This window comes from Zeus faber (assembly GCF_960531495.2).
Source record: "Zeus faber genome assembly, chromosome: 12".
Taxonomy (NCBI): domain Eukaryota; kingdom Metazoa; phylum Chordata; class Actinopteri; order Zeiformes; family Zeidae; genus Zeus; species Zeus faber.
In genome coordinates, this window is record NC_137196.1 from 12513307 (window position 1) to 12530609 (window position 17303).

The following is a 17303-nucleotide window of genomic DNA, read 5'->3' on the forward strand; positions in this document are numbered from 1 at the left end:
TTTCAGTTTTTATTTTTATTACTTTACTTTGATCGATCGTTTGTTGACATGTGTGCCTCCAATTTCCCTGACCCCGATGAATAAAGCGTTTTATCCATTGTAAAGACATGATTAAAAGTTGTTATTGTTTGGAGAGACGGGTCATGTGGCTGCTTCTATATTGTTATTATTCATTATAAACATTTTTGGCTCACCGTTGACAATTTATTTGGAGGTCTAATGCCACTTATCTGATCAGTGATCCGTGCACGGTTTCCCCACCTTTTCTCCTGCCACTGCACGTCATCCAAACGCACCACGATTATAATTATTATCATGGAATACTAATAATACTCACCGTCACTGTGAGATTTGAGCTTGTGGTGAACACGGTGACGCTATTGTGGCTGGAACTGCTCGGCGCAACCTTAACCTTAAGAGCTATAATTTTGATTATTTGGGGGGCATCCCACTGTGGAGGATACTCCCGTGATGCCGTGGTGAGCGCAAGAAGGCCGATCTCGACTCCTGCTCTCGATTGGGGGTGGAATGTTTTGGTATGGTTTGGAAGTGAAATAAAACAGAAACTGGTACTGTTTTGTAGATGGGAAGGTTCTACCAAGAACCACAATGCTTCCTATGGTGTCACCCTTAATATCTTCCACTGCTGATCTATGTCCGCCGAGATGAAAAATCTGGGCCTCTTATGTCCCTTAAATAAACTTAAATAAAGTTAAATAAACTTTATCCCATCGCAATAATTCCTCCGGTATTGGATATTAAACACTTCGGTAACCTGCATTTCTACTTGCCTTCCTCCCATTAAATCACAATTCGTCACTGTTTACAGAGCGGTTCCTGCTGCACCGGGAGGTGAGAGCAGAGCCCTGGAGGAGCTCCATGAAGAGGGTGCGAACCGGGGAGGGATGTTGGTCCAGTTGTGTTAAATATTGTTCTTTCCCTTTCCGACATTTCGACATTGTAGCAAATAGGAATAAACCGGATGCATTTAAACATGTCTAGACTGCAGGGGGAGATCTACAGCAGGATGTTTTTAATAGACTCTCTCTCTTTCCCTAGGGATCTGCCGTGCTATTGGGAGTAAGCAACTTTTTGGTCGATCACCTGCAGCAGCTGAAAGAAGACTGTGACATAGCACCACATGTCAACCAGGGAAGTACATGAGCATCCAATACATGGAGCATGTTAGAAAATATACAATAAACAGCAGTTCAAAAACAGTTAACTATACACAACAAAAACATGGCAATATACACTAAACCTAAGGATGAATAACAAATATAACCTTAAAATAACAGTAAAACAATACAAAAAAATAAAATATAAAAATGAAAAAGACCTAAAACGCTCCTGTACAATAACTAAAACAAAAGAAGAACAAAGACGAACTTGAGATCGAAAAGCCTTATAAATGTATTGTTGTGTGAGCCCACTTCTTTTGTTCCCACTTCTTTTCAAAATGGTATGAAATGTTCGTCATCTCATACTTTTATTTGTATTTTTCGAAATGTTTTTGGGGGTTATTATACTGCTAAAGTAGTCGCTCTATCATTATGCTTAGTGACGACTTAGAGACTGAGTTTATGTCAAATGCCTTGTCAAACGTAGAGCACGATCACAATCAGCAATTCATTTAATCGCTGACATAATAATTTATAATGAGATGGAAATACTACTTGGAGCTCTTGTCAGAAATGAAGGCAACATGTTGACTCGTATGGAAGAATATTGGGACCGACAGGCAAACAAATTCCAGAGGTCAATCTCACGCAGATATCAGTTCATTTTATTTTGCAATTTTGGAATTGCCCCGCGTTCCATAAGCCAGTGTTTGTTTGTTTTAAATAACAATAGTCATATTTGTTTTCCTCTAAAGCACAATGTTCCCGCTGCTGTTCCTGTGAGAGCTCAAAATGGTCGTGGAGCTGTGTTAAATAATCCGACCCCACGTGCTGATGTCCCCCATCAGGTGGAGTACCACGTGTTCCAGCAGCCCAAAAAAAAAAAAATTGCATCCGCCCAACTTCCAAATCCCAGCGTCATCCCTGTTTACACTTATCTTTAATATGTGAAATAAACACAGAATGATTTCATCCATATTGCCCAGGATGCCGTCTTAGTTTATGAAGATTTATGGAATTTCTCTGGGCCACGCACCGGGAAACATGTATTTCATAGCGGCTCTCGCAGTTTACAACCGCTCCTTCATATCCAACACCTTCACGTTCTCACTGAGACCTGGCGCCATCGCTCCCCTTTGTCCTGCTCCAAGGTGTTAGGCGTTCAGCCGGAGGAGGTGGGCGTGGCGGCACTGGGCAGGTTGCATGATGGGAGACACACGTCCTGGGCTCCTACGCGTGTGGAGTGAACCGAGGCGTGGATCTTAAAAACCAGTCCCTTAAAAGGACAGGGCTCGCCGTTTTTTCAAGCCAGGGCCTCATTCCAAGGCGGGGGGTCCCATCATTTGCAACCGTTCAACCTCACTGAAGGCTTAACTATTGAGAAACTTGACACTCTGCTGCAAAGTCTGAACTCTTACAAAAAACGTCATCTACTTTTTGCAAACGAGAAGTTCACCATGCAATCAGACGGTTTTTATATATTGTACCGGGGGGGGGGGGGGGGTTCCTAAACCCTGAATTATTTTTTTTCTTCTTTTTCCACGGTTTTAGTGACTCTCTTGCACTACGGCAAATCAGCTCTTTTGGCTACATCCGTGCCAACTTAAGGAAGTTGCGTCGCTTCCAACCGGCAAACTGCTGTAGCCAACGTTGCACTCTGAATGTGCTGCGGAAGTCTCAAAACTTTTTTTAAAATAAACTGTGACGGATGTTGAAACACAGTGAGAAGCGGAAGGAGTGTGCTGCGTTTTGTTGGGAGAAAATTCATGCCTCGAAGGATCACCAAGTTGTTCAGTTGTCTTAAGCTGTTTTAATCAATTACTATTAATTCATGTATGATAATTACCTTCGAGGTTCTCCGCCTGCTCGTTGATGGGTTGGAGCATCAATCAGAAGACGTACCACGACTTTAGGAGTTAGTCAGATTTATTGTCAAGCAGAATCAGAAAGTGCAGCAGGCTCAGTTCATTAAGTCTCAACCCCCCCCTCTCCTTCCCTGGAACCTTATAGAGTCTCTCCCAAGCAAGTGGTCACAAAGGGATATATGGATCACAAAGAACTATGCTCCAACTAGAGGCGCACGTGCAAAACATGAACAACATGCACGCAATCGGAAAAGTACAGGAAACAACATGTGTGCGACTGGTCACAAAGAACTGTTTCCAACCAGAGGCGCCATATTATTTCAAAGAGCGCCATATTATTTCTAACAATCCCCCTTTTGACCTTATTAAACATGAGGTCAATCTAAAACAGTAAACAAAAATTATAAATGGGAAGAAGGTAAATTAAACATAAAAGTGTCCAACACAGACTGGTCGACCCATCGGATCCTACAGCTGGACCTTTCCCTACCCAATAGAATCTAACCCTAACACGAGAAATAAAATATAAAACATTGAACTTCTTCCCAGATAACATTTAAAACAAACTAACAATTCTGACAGTGAAACAATTCTGACAGTGCATGCCTCCAGGGGTGATTGGCAGGGAAAACCTCATTTGTCTCAGCAGGAAAACCTGCCAACACCCGTATTATTGAACGTGCGGATGGCATTCACTCACCACCTAGACCATTTACAACAAAAGAGCAAGCAAAAGATACAGAGTAAATAAAAAGTACAGAGTCATTTCTTAGGAGCAGTGTCTCCCTGGGTGTGATACTGGATTTCGCAGCTTTTTAGCCCTTAACCTCATGCGAGGTGTGCTGACTTCGCTGTTTAGATCTTTCTCTCTTCCACCCTGGTCAACTAGATGCAGTCATTGTGGACGAGCAAAGCAACACATTGGTTAATACAGAGTGGGTGGTCGTCTGGACCACTCGGAACGGTCCGGTCCACCTGGCCTCCGTCCACTTATTTTCATCGCTTCCAGCCAGACCCAGTCGGAGACTCTTACAGCCTTAGCCAACAGTGGGTGAATTCGCTCTCCAGGGTGGTCCTGCATCTTTGAGGAGAGCGCGAGCCTACCAGAACAGTTAGGATACTATAGTACAATACGTGATCCACGCGGGTGAGGTCCAGGGTCAGTAAAGGGAGAGTTAAGGGTGAGGTCCAGGGGCGCCCCCTTTTACCAAAACCTCCACACACACACACACACACACACACACAGTTTTAGAGCCATGGAAATGAGACCTTCAGAGAAAAACTAGAAGAGGATCCATATGATCCGCCATATTTATACTATATGATAAAATAAAAACTTTGAAACATCCAAATAAAACGGGAGTGTGTAGTATGGGACGGCGAGGGCGAGCGAGACGTGTGGTGGCGAGTAATCAAATAGGGCGTACCACTGCAGTTGGTTCTAAATTTGCAATGAAAGCGTCATGGTAAACAAGATCTGGGGTCGTTTAGGGTGACGTGGTATGGGTCTTTCGGTGGGACGAAGGGTCGAAAGGACTGCAACCAGGGTTTCCCTTTGGTGTACAGGGAAAGTATTCCCCCTTTTTCAAGTGTCTCCGAACATACTCTGCCCCAGTATACATCGGCTTTGGGGGTCGGGGGTTCGGGTTGAGTGTCCGGCGACAGAACCATCTGAGCTGCCACTGTAAGGCAGTTAGGTCCACACGTCATGACCTTCCCATCCGGGAACTTGACTCTGGTGCCAGATGGGAGACACGTCACTTCCGCGCCGTGCTCCCGGGTCCACCATGAATGGTAGCTGCGTGGATTTGACGGTCATTGGGAGTAGGGGCTCTGCCAGTCCCTCCTCGGGGGGGCTTAGTGTGGCGGTAGTCCAGTAGCGGGGCGGGGCTCAGTTAAAGCCCAGACCGGCCCCCTTGGGTCTCTGCGTGGCCCGGATGGGCTCGGTGATGCCCCGGCCCTCGGGTCCCAGGCCCATGCCGGGGCTCCAGCCCATGTTCTGCAGCATGCGGTTCCCCACATTCGACTCAGGGAGCGGAGTTACGTTCTCGCCCACCACGCCTGTGGGGACGACGGCTGAACAGCTTCTCCGGTGTCCTCGGCCTGTTCAAGTGTCCCAGTGCAACTGTCCGTGCTCTCTCCTGGCCCCCTGGCTGAACCAGGAGTCTGGGGAGCCGGGGGCTTGGGACTGCCATGGTACCGGGCATTTGCGAGCCCAATGTCCGTTTTCCCCACAGTTGTAACATCCCTGTGGTTGAGGATTGGAAGCAAATCCCCTTGTCCCTCGTCCACCGAATCCCCCACGACCACGTCTGTTCGGATTAAAATTAAATCCCCGTCCCCTTCCATAGTAGGATGGCTGCTGTGGTGGAGGACCCCAGCTCGCCTGTGGGGGAGGAGGACCGTATGGGCCTTGGTACATCTGTACTCCTCCTCTCGTGGGATCCCCCCACGTGGGTCCAGTGTAACCCTCCAAGTCAGGCCGAGGAGGTAGGACAGGCATCACAGGAGCCTTTTTACTGGGCTTTACCTTGCCTACATTACATTTGGTTTTAGCCTCTTTTAGTGGCATTTTGAGTAGACGCATTTTGAGTAGACGCAGCTCTAAGTCCTTTTTATTTCCATAAGCGGATATAATCGCTCTGAGATCCCCTAACGCCAAATTTAATCCCATTGTCAGGTTCTCAAACTCTCTGATCCACGGTGGTGCCCCGTCTCTTAAAGGGGGGAGCTTCTGGAGGAGGTGCATGATAAGTCTCTTATCCCTCCTGGTCATGTTATGCGCGGTGGCTCTTTTGGCTTTAAACCTCGTGACCATTTTGCCCTGTGGCGGGGGAGAGGCATATGGTGGGGGGGGGGGCGCAGGTTGGTTCTTTGACCCCTAAATGCTTGTCTTATTTACTAAAAATAATGCCGGGAAATGGTCGGCTTACCTAACTACGACAGGACTGTCATTTCTCATTTACCTAAAATTTATCAGTTATTTACCTAATAATGACACCTGGTTTCTGTTCGAATTATGACAAAAAACAGTCCAATTATGACAACATAGTTTCTTGAATTATGACAAAAAACAGTCGCCTGGCGCCATTTACCTAACTATGACAGTCCTGTCTTTACACGACCTGACGCAACGGCCTGGGCTTTTTGTTCTTGAAACGCCGGGACCGTCCGTCGCTGCCCGCATATCGAATTATGACAACCTGGTTTCTTGAATTTCTAAAATCTAGCGTTTCAATGAATTCCTAGCAGAGCGTTTCAATGAATTCCGAACAGAGCGTTTCAATGAATTCCGAAAATCGAGCGTTTCAAGAACCTGGTTATTGAATCAATTCAACCTGCTCCCCTGTCGTCATATAACTATGACAGTCCTGTACTGTCCTGTCCTTAAGAGAGAGAGAGAGAAGGGTAATGGAACAGTTGAGAGGAGGAGAGAAACATAATCCAGTTTCTCTAAAGAGGAAAAAAAAAATTGGATTGAATCATTTACCTAAAATTTAATGCCAAGTCTTTTACCCTTAAATGCATGCTTATCCTATAATTTTATGCCGTTTTTGATTCTGCCTTTTTATTTTAAATATCTGTTCCTTATCCAGACATTGATAATTTGATATAGGAAATATGCACAGCTTTTGTTCAAAAGGTTTGTGCTTACCTTGTTTTTATGAGGCCTCTCGGTGTCTGGACAGGTCTGGATGTTGTTCAGGGAACTTCCAATATCCCCGTGACGTTAATTTTCTTCGGGAAAACAAATTGTAATTATGTCATTGTCGTCACTTACAATATTATTAATTTGTACTTATGACCTCTGATTTAAACTCCTTCCCATCACGTCAGGGTCACCAATTTGTTGGGAGAAAATTCATGCCTCGAAGGATCACCAAGTTGTTCAGTTGTCTTAAGCTGTTTTAATCAATTACTATTAATTCATGTATAATTACCTTCGAGGTTCTCTGCTCGTTGATGGGTTGGAGCATCAATCAGAAGACGTACCACGACTTTAGGAGTTAAGTCGGATTTATTGTCAAGCAGAATCAGAAAGTGCAGCAGGCTTAGTTCATTAAGTCTCAACCCCCCTCTCTCCTTCCCTGGACCCTTATAAAGTCTCTCCCAAGCAAGTGGTCACAAAGGGATATATGGATCACAAAGAACTATGCTCCAACCAGAGGCGCACGTGCAAAACAACATGAACAACACGCACGCAATCGGAAAAGTACAGGAAACAACATGTGTGCGACTGGTCACAAAGAACTGCTTCCAACCGGAGGCGCCATATTATTTCAACAAGCGCCATATTATTTCGAACAGTTTTCTCCATAGTCAAGCGCTGTGGAGGATTAGAAATGACGTCCACCAACGTTTTGAATAAAGACTGGGTCAGCGAATGGCAAAACCCACCCTTTAATACAAATAAAAGATTAAAAAAAAAAAATAAAAACCTTTTCACGTCAAACCATGGCATGTCATGTCACGCAACGTCATTACGACGTCAGGCTTTGACCTCCAACACACAAGCGCGCGCGCGCACACAGATTTGGTTCCGAGCGGCGGGGAGATAAAGTCTCATTAAAGTGCCTTGTGCAGAGGAGATGGCTTTCATCCGCAAACATAATCCCTCAATGTCACTTTACAAAATCAAAATGTGCGATGAGGAAAGAGGGGATTGCTTCACACCGACGTGAGACGTGCTCCGGGCCGACGGGGCCTTCGAGGCGGGCTCGGATTCTGATGCTGCTCTTCTCTCTCTTGATTATATAGAGACACCAGCGCATCATAAAGCTGAGTCCAGATCGGTTTCCCTCTCGTATACTCAGAGAAAGAATAGCTGTTGTGGAAAAAAACGCATCTAACGCTTAAACTGAAGAAGAGAGGTTCGAGAGAGTCGAGGTCTGAAGATATAAGACTTTATTATCACTTGCAAGAAGTAACAACAGAATCTGAGTTGGTTTGCCAAAGAACTCCCGAGCCGCTCACGGACTCCTTCTTTTTAACCTCTTTCTGTTGGTCCAGAATGTACATCTGTTTATTCTCAATAAGAATCCCTTCCTTACTCCTACACTGTCAGTAGTGCAAAGAACCCATTTGTCTGCAGTCTTTGACGTCAGTTACACTAACAAACCTTCCGACGCTAATCCAGGCCATATTCATAGTTTTCACAGTCATGTTCATAGTTTACTACGTATAATGCACTTTGACGATTTTTACTACATAAATAGCAATTATCTGCATCTATCTGTTTCCCAGTAAACTTCACCCATTTGTACCAGCTATTTTCTTTTGCTTGATCATACAACCGGTCTACCGTTATTACTTTAATTTTTTGTTTGAAGTGATCAGATGTATCTTGTTTAACAGATATATCCTGTTTTATGGCTCTTGTTGTTTTATTTGATCTTGTTGTGGGATGGTCATCCTCTATTGCTGTCGCCTCTGTGCTTCAGACATTTTCTCTTGGAGCTATTGTGGTGATTGTCCCTTTCGTCTGAAAAATGGATACCGTATCATCTGTTGTTATCACACTACCCTTTACGGTGGCCCTTGTTATATTAGTATTATTATTAATTATGTCCGAATCCATAGTTAATATTTTATTTGCCTTGGTCATATCATTATTCTCTCCTAGTTTGGTTGTGGGGGTCATTATTACCTCGTCTTGCATTGTCGTTGTACGATTTATTTCATTCCATAAGGGGGCTTCGGTTCCTTTGGTTATTATTATGATCTCCTTTTGTTTACTTGTTACTGTATTTCCCTCCAGTTTATTCACAGCTGAGGTTTGTTTTGTCGATATTTCCCCACTGCGTGGACCAGATGATCGCTGAACTCTTTATGGGGCATTGATGAGGTCAGTCCCACCACATCTCCAAGCTTGCTTTTGACCGGGCCAGGCAATGCTTCTACTATGGCATTTCTGAACAGGATCGAGACCAATCCATCATTTTCTGGATCTTTCTCCGTCTCCAGTTGCCACCTCCTAACTTGGTTCTGCAGGAATGTTGCAGGGTTCTCTGTGTCGCCTATTGTGTGCCCCCTCAGGATCCTGTGATCTATACAGACTGGGTACTCGCATCTGAGTGCTGTCCAAGTTCTTTGTCTATAAGCGTCAAATGTGGTTCCATCAGAGGCACAGCAGTTGGCTCAAACCCCCGTTTGTTAGTACGCTCTTCATCTTCTCTATCCCCTACACTCTGGCCAACAAAGCTTTCAGATCACCCACCGCCATTATATTCCCTATGGTGTTTTCCTCAAACATCCCTATCCACTTTGCAGCGCCTTTGTTAATATTAGGTAACTTTTTACCAATCCTTCCAAATCTTGGGACCCCCATGGGATATATTGGGCTTGTTGTCCTTTTACCAGGGTAGGATATACTCCTGAATAAGTCTTAGGTGCTCTTTTCTTTCTTTGCGATCTCCTAAGTTCCTCTTGCAAGTCGAACGCTAGGGGAACTTGCGCTGATCTACCGCTGCTGGGCTCGGCCCCCTCCCTTTCTTTCCCTGGTGTCCCACTGAAGCTCTCTCCCTCATGGCTGCGCTCCGCTGTCATCTCCATCTGGCTGTCTTTTAACCTTCTTCCTCTATTACCCCCCTCGTCTCCATCACTATCACTACCGCTATCACTACTCCACTCCTTGGCTGTCCTTCTAAGGCCTTTATAACAGTCCATGTGTAAGGGTGGTCCTCTCCCTCTCTGTGTTCTACAAGCCTTATCCCTCTCTTTGTCCAGCTTAACCTCCCCTTTAACCTCCACCGTGCCTGTTATCATTGGGTACTGTCCTGTGTTATATGGAGGTGGCTGAACCTTTTCAACTTCCTCAACTCCACTCAACATTTCCCTAGCTGTTCTTTCTCTCTGCCTCCACTGTGTCCCTTCTTTTTGGAACATTGCTAATATTATCCTCTCTCTTTCTCTTTTCTCAATCGCTTTCTTCCCGGTTTTATTTATTTTGTGATTCTTCATCATCACCTCCATTTCTTCACACACCGTTGCATCAAATGTTCCTCCCTCTGGCCACTTTGTTCCCAATTTGGCAGTCCTCTTACCCCATTTGGCTGAGATTAATATTATCTTGTAATTTTTTTTAGTCAATATTTCTACGGCTGTAGGGGCCATGATACTTAATAGTGTATGTAGCTATTAATTATCTAGTTTTATTCTGTTGTTATTCACTACAGTTTACGTTCACGCCTTTTCCTCTGTCTTCTCCAAGTGAATGTAAAGCTGCTCTACTCCCCTCCCACCTTTTCTGATTCCTGTCTTCTCCTCTGGCCTCGCTCTTTTCCTTCTTTTTCTTTTCTGACTTGCTCGACCCCCACCTTTTCACTTTTCTCCTCTCCTCCTTTCTAACCCCTGCTCTCTACAGGCTTTCCCAAGCCACTCTGCTCGACCCTATTATTAGAAATGTATTTTAGGTTAGTTGTTAATTACAATACCTTATCTTCATCTACATCTCTATCTATTACTTCTAGAACTCCTACTCTCAGCTAATTAACTACAATAGACGAAGACAAACACAATTCTCTGACTATGCAGACCCTTTCTCTCTTGAAAGGCGGTACCCCAGATTTACCAACACATTACAAAGCTCCCGACCAAGCTCAACACAAAATAACTCTTCCGACCAACTGAGCCCTCTCGTCAGAGGGAGTGTCCCAGATTTTTAAACTTAAAACAAACTTAAAATGGATAATCACATGAGTGATAAGCCTCTGAGCACTGTCCCTATGCTTTTAATGGACTCTCTATATGATTACCCGTAGACAAAATTAAAGAGATCTATGCAGGACGTCTCTAACCTGCTTACTAGAAATAGATCTATACAGGACGTCTCTAACCTGCTTATCATAAACAAAAGAGATCTATACAGGACGTCTCTAACCTGCTTATCATAAACAAAAGAGATCTATACAGGACGTCTCTAACCTGCTTATCATAAACAAAAGAGATCTATACAGGACGTCTCTAACCTGCTTATCATAAACAAAAGAGATCTATACAGGACGTCTCTAACCTGCTTATCATAAACAAAAGAGATCTATACAGGACGTCTCTAACCTGCTTATCATAAACAAAAGAGATCTATACAGGACGTCTCTAACCTGCTTACCAGAAATAGATCTATACAGGACGTCTCTAACCTGCTTACCATAAACAAAAGAGATCTATACAGGACGTCTCTAACCTGCTTACCATAAACAAAAGAGATCTATACAGGACGTCTCTAACCTGCTTACCATAAACAAAAGAGATCTATACAGGACGTCTCTAACCTGCTTACCATAAACAAAAGAGATCTATACAGGACGTCTCTAACCTGCTTACCAGAAATAGATCTATACAGGACGTCTCTAACCTGCTTACCATAAACAAAAGAGATCTATACAGGATGTCTCTAACCTGCTTACTAGAAATAGATCTATACAGGACGTCTCTAACCTGCTTACCAGAAATAGATCTATACAGGACGTCTCTAACCTGCTTACCATAAACAAAAGAGATCTATACAGGACGTCTCTAATACCAATCACCATAGGACAAAGAGAATAACTCTGGATCGTTTCCACACTCCGCTATAATGTATATAAATCACAGAGCGTTGTGTGTGCATGCATGCGTCAACTTCATTCCAAGCCACTCTCTTACTCTCTCCTCCTTCTTTAACATATATGCTTTTGGTTCTTTTTGGAGAGACACAATACCTACCACCGGGCGTGAGAATCGGGCAGACAATGATCACACAAATTTACTAAATTAATAAGTAAGAACAATGCTTACCTTTTCAAGTTGGGTGGCCACCCGTTTTTGTGTGACCCTTGCCGGTCCCCGACCCACAGTCCAGCAGCCGGCGGGTCCCTGTTCTACAATCCTGCCGACAACGCCAAATATGTAGTGGAAAAAACCGCATCCAACACTTAAACTGAAGAAGAGAGGTTCGAGAGAGTCGAGGTCTGAAGATATAAGACTTTATTATCACTTGCAAGAAGTGACAACAGAATCTGAGTTGGTTTGCCAAAGAACTCCCGAGCCGCTCACGGACTCCTTCTTTTAACCTCTTTCTGTTGGTCCAGAATGTACATCTGTTTATTCTCAATAAGAATCCCTTCCTTACTCCTACACTGTCAGTAGTGCAAAGAACCCAGTTGTCTGCAGTCTTTGACGTCAGTTACACTAACAAACCTTCCGACGCTAATCCAGGCCATATTTTAGAGGGGATGTTTGCATTAACAAACCTTCCCATGGCATATGGCTCAAGGCCAACAAAGCACTTATTCCACCGTGCCACAATTATGGTGGCACGGGCCCCCGGGCGCGTCCACGTATGCTGCCCACTGCTCCTGGCTGTGCCCCCGGAGGAAGGATGGGTCAAAAGCATAGGATCCATTTCACCGGCCACCATCAAAGCGTGTGTGTGCAAGCATGTGTTGAAGTGTGGTGTGTTGCGTGACGAATAAAGACTGTTTCTTCTTCCTGTCTGCTACTTTTGTCTAGACTGAAACACCATGTCTTTGCTGACCCCTGTTTCACGCACACTTACTTCATTCATATAGCATATGGGCAAGATAATGAATGTTCATTCTTATTTAATGGTAGAATATAATGAACATATTTATTTTAAATGTACTGGTAAATTTCTCCCATAGAAGCTGGAAATTCTTGATGCATGGACAATAGTTGCAATAACTCGAGTAGTTACCAGTGATTTCAATCCAGGCATTGAGATTCTTATCTTTAACATCCCAGATAGATGGTTTCTCCTCAATTCACTCAGAATTGATGTGCAATGAAGTCCAAGTAACTCAGTGTTGAGGAAAATAACAAGGTTGACATTGATATACAGTAGACAACATAATGACCAAAAAGAACAGGTAAATTTACTGACTTTGGTTTGTCGCCCCCATCCTTAAAGCTCTGCATTGCTCCTGACGTGTCATGGGATTTTGGCGATGGATTCAGCTGTTGTATAGAAATCATTTTTATACAATCTTTGTTGAAATACTGAAGTGTAAACAAGCGTCGGTGGGCAAACATGGATTAACACACTGACTTGGGATAAGGAAGCAGGGTGAGGTGTTTAGATCATCAAATGACTTTCACTGTAAATAGTTCCTTTTCAACATGTCCATGGTCCTGATTCGTCACGACGGCCTTGTTTTTAGTTTACTCTGCGTGTTTTCCCACCAGTGAATATATAAACGCTGTCTTTCTAAAGCGTTTAACGAGTGCTATGTTGCCCATTTTCCTTTCCCGATGCTATAGCGGAAACTAAGCCACGCCGATCCCTTATTACGTGTTTCTTACCTTAAACAGGTATTTTATTTATTTATTATTGTTATTTTATACCTTTATAAGTCCCACGACGGGGAAATTTGCAATTCTCTGCATTTACCATCCTAGTTTCTCATAGAGGATGTGAAAATGCATTCAAATTCCTGCTTCTTCATTTTAGTTTTCCACAAAATTTTAATTCGGGCTGGATTTTCCAATATTTGACAACTTCATCACGACATGCCCCAAAGAGAAATTTGAAACCTATATATATGTTGTGGATCAACTTACCTTTGCCCCGCTCTATAATAATTATACTTATACTATTTATAGTGAACAGAAAATGGTGGATGTATGCAAAAAAAGAAAATCACCACATTTACTTTAAATAAGTGAATTATTCAATCCGTTTCTAGAGAGCAAGTTATTGTCATGAAAGCGCAGTTTCACGGCAGTTATTTATATAACAAACAAATTGTTGGAATCTTCATCCAATACATTTTTGCTAACCCCTCCCCCAAAAAACAAACACACTCAAAACAAACCAATGACAAAGAAGACTCAGTTAGCAATCATTTAATTCTTCCCCTCAGCTTAGAATCACTGTTGTACATAACTTACATTTTGTTTTCTCAATTTCACAGGTTCAGTTTTTGTCTCCTCAAACTTCCAGTTTGACCTCCCTCTCGTATCAAACAAAAAAAAAGCAGATTGTATTATACAAAAATGCAAACCAATTTTCACACAGTGAATTCTCTTACAAAGTCATAAAATGGCGTAATAATGGCTACATCCACATTGGAGGAAGATAATTCTAGACATTCCTTAATGGAGTATAATATACATATAAAAACTTTTTTTTTTCCTCGCTGAAATCAAACCTGTACCTTAATTTAAGAGATATCTTACAAGGGAGTAATCATATAAAAAAGCCATTTGCGTATTTCCCCAGAAACCTAGGGAATAAAAGGTGAACCTCAAACAGCAGTAACAGAGTTCAGTGGTCAAGGGATCGGAGGGGTTCAATTGGCTGTGGAAAGTAAGGGGTAGGCAGCAGTTTCACTCAGAAATAATAATCATAATAATAATAATAATAGATTGAAATGAATATCATTGCTATTTATGTAATAGAAACCCGGCCAACACAGCGCCCAACACGGGGTTACACATTTACTGCCTCGCCCCCTTCTTTTAACGCCACGTGCTTAACACCGTTTGAACGATTCCACATCACGGCTCAGCCTCGCCGAACTCTCCCGGTCGGGCTTGTGACTCCATTTGGTCTATGAACTAGCGCTCAAAGCAAAAGATTAACGCCTCGTGACGATCTCAAAGTGTAGCGCACGGCCTCTGTATCGCTGTAGATCCCCCATGATGCACCGGGTCACGCGATACATGCATCACCGTCAAGACTCGGTGACTTTTGTGGAAACACAAAATTACAAAAAGAAACAACCGGGTCAATGACGGTCCCTTAAAAAAAAAAAAAAAAAAAAAAAAAATTGCTTTGAAATCTTTTAATAGATATACATTAAGAAGTAGGTGATTTGATGAATTTGAAGAGAGAGAGAGAAAAAAAAGAAATCTTGTGGAAATCTATGTGTAGGACTGTGTCATGCCAATTCAGCGTTAGGTTGTGGTTTTGTTTTTTTTTGTTTTTTTGGGATCAATCTCATGCCGTTAAAGCAGACGAATTTCACGAGGAAATAAGGCCAACCTTTCATCGTTAAAAAAAAAAAAAAAAGACGTTCGGTGGTTCGCCTCTTGCGGACAAACTCCGACGCTTTCCTAATACCTCAACACTGTCACCCGGTACAGCACACTTTGAGGGCGCAAACGAAAAAGAAACTAAAAAAGAAAAGCCATAGCCAGGGTACATTTTCTACAATACAATCTAGCACACACACAAAAAAAAAAAAAAAAAACTTCTTAAATTCTCCAAAGTTACAGAAATTTTGTCTTCTTCGGAAGCATAGTCTATAATGAACATTTTTCTTTGTTTGAACACAAAAAGATTAAGTGAACACAAATCAATGCGCACAGAAGTCCTTCGTCTGGGAAAGGATAAAGTCTGTGTTGGCAACCAGTGGACAAAAAAAAAAAAAAAAAAAATGCTGATTCTAAGTAGAGATCATTTAATATAAATGCTGAGCGAGTAGAATAAGAGGTGGCACGTTAATAGTGCTTTAGTATATTAATGTATGTATACATACTCATATGTATAAGTGAGTTGTGTACCTAAATTATAAATGTAGCAAGGAGCAGCCGGAGAGGCCTGAAGTGTGGGTATAAAAAAAACAAAACAAAAAAAAAACAACAACTAAAAACAGAAAAGAAAATACGTCAACTCCAAAACGCTCACTTTCAAGGACCGGACAAATCTGAAGACGAGACGCCACAACAACAATCCCGCTGCGGGTGTCGGAGCGTTGGCCACGGCCGCAAAAAGACTCGGAGCCGCTTGCGGCCGCATCAAACCGCCCCGGTCTGTGGTCGTCCGTCTTTCTTTTCCGGTTTGTCCGGCGCCCTGAACCGCACCCCACCCCAGAGCCCCCACTGTCCTTCTCCTTTAACCGTTTGAGTGCCAGGACTCCATCGTTCAACCGGAATCATAGCCAATCGTATAAATTGTTTACAGGAAAAAAAAAAAAAAAGACAGCTCACATTTCAGCATCGGCAGTAAACAACGTACATGAGGGGATGCGGAGCAAATCGCAAAGCAGCGTCGGTGGAGGTGGTAATGGCGGGCAAGTCGCGAGGGCAAACTATCGAGGGGGAGACGCTTCCAAACGGCACAAGACTTCTCGGTTCTACGAGACGTTTGGCACATTCCCCTTTTCCCCGAAACATCAATTGAAAAGTGCGGTCCGACGAACAAGAAAGAAGAACTTCATTCTGAAGGGAGAAATGTCTCCACTGACGAGGTTGTTCAAGCGACCGGTGTTTAAACAACCAGACTCTGCATATCGCTCGCTCTAGTCCGGAGGGGTTTTTAAAGCACTTTCAGGAAAGCCACACCCCCTGAATCGTGCCAACGTAAAGATTTTTTAAAAAGCATGACGACGTGAAGCACACAGAAGGGAAACGCAACTTCATAGAAGTTAAGGAGAAGTGACGACAAGATAATCCCAATGGGGAGGAGGCCTTTCCAGCGACCGGGCAGGACATTCACCAGAGGGGGGAGGGGGGGGGGGTTCTCTCGTCTCATTCAGTAGAAAAAGAAAATATATCCAGTTCAAGCTGATGGGGGTTTTCGGGGTGGGTGGGCGGGTGGAGTGTAAGAAATCTGCTTTTCTCACGCAGCGGGGGTTTGGTGCACGTTTTGTAAAACGCACGGTTTGGGCGCAAGGCGTCAGCGAGCGAAACCACATCAAGTCATACCGCGACCGGGAGAAGCATGACGCAGGTTCCCTTATAGAAAACACGAGGAAAGCACGTTATCAAAAAGATCCGTATTGTTTTTCTCTTTTTTTTTTTTTTTCTCTTTTCGCAATCTTTAAAACAGAATGCCTCGGTTAAATATATAATATACTGCTTTTCAAGTATGAAACAGACATATGTATTCATAAAATGCACTCTGAAAGAAAAAATAATCGCCATACTTCTCGCGGCGGGTGAGGAAGTGCATGTGGTCCCGCGACGCGACGGTTTTCCCTCCCCCGAGCGCCCCGCTGCCGGCCAGCCACGTTTTGTGACGGAGGGGCTGAGCGTTCCTGACTTCCGAACGACGGCGCGTCTGCCCTGTTTACCGGGACGTCCCTTAAAGCGGCTCTGCCACCGCGAGCGACTCATCCCGCGGGGCGAGTACGAACCCTCTTCCACGGATCCGAGGCTCCGGGCTCTGTCCGCGCGACGACAACCCGATCGGGGAGGCGCCGCGTGGTCAAAACGTTTGCCGAATGAGTCGAAAAGGGACTTTTGCCTTTCTGATAAGTTTGCCATCGCCACAACTGTCACCACCACCACCACCGGCTCCCTTTGAAAATATGTCTATTGTGATCCTTGTTTACCTGTAGTCCCAGAAGAAAACAAAAACAAAGCGAACGGAAAA

The 17303-nt window shown here is 43.7% G+C and overlaps 1 protein-coding gene across 1 annotated transcript; it reads left to right on the forward strand.

Annotated features, from left to right (window-relative positions):
* Positions 1-471: 471 nt before the first annotated feature.
* Positions 472-2368, forward strand: LOC307238358 (uncharacterized protein; the record flags this gene model as incomplete). The annotated part of the gene is given in 6 exon segments (XM_080011291.1): positions 472-476; positions 830-888; positions 1060-1076; positions 1078-1156; positions 1970-1974; positions 2273-2368. Coding segments are annotated over 6 exon segments (261 nt in total).
* Between the last annotated feature and the right edge of the window lie 14935 nt (positions 2369-17303).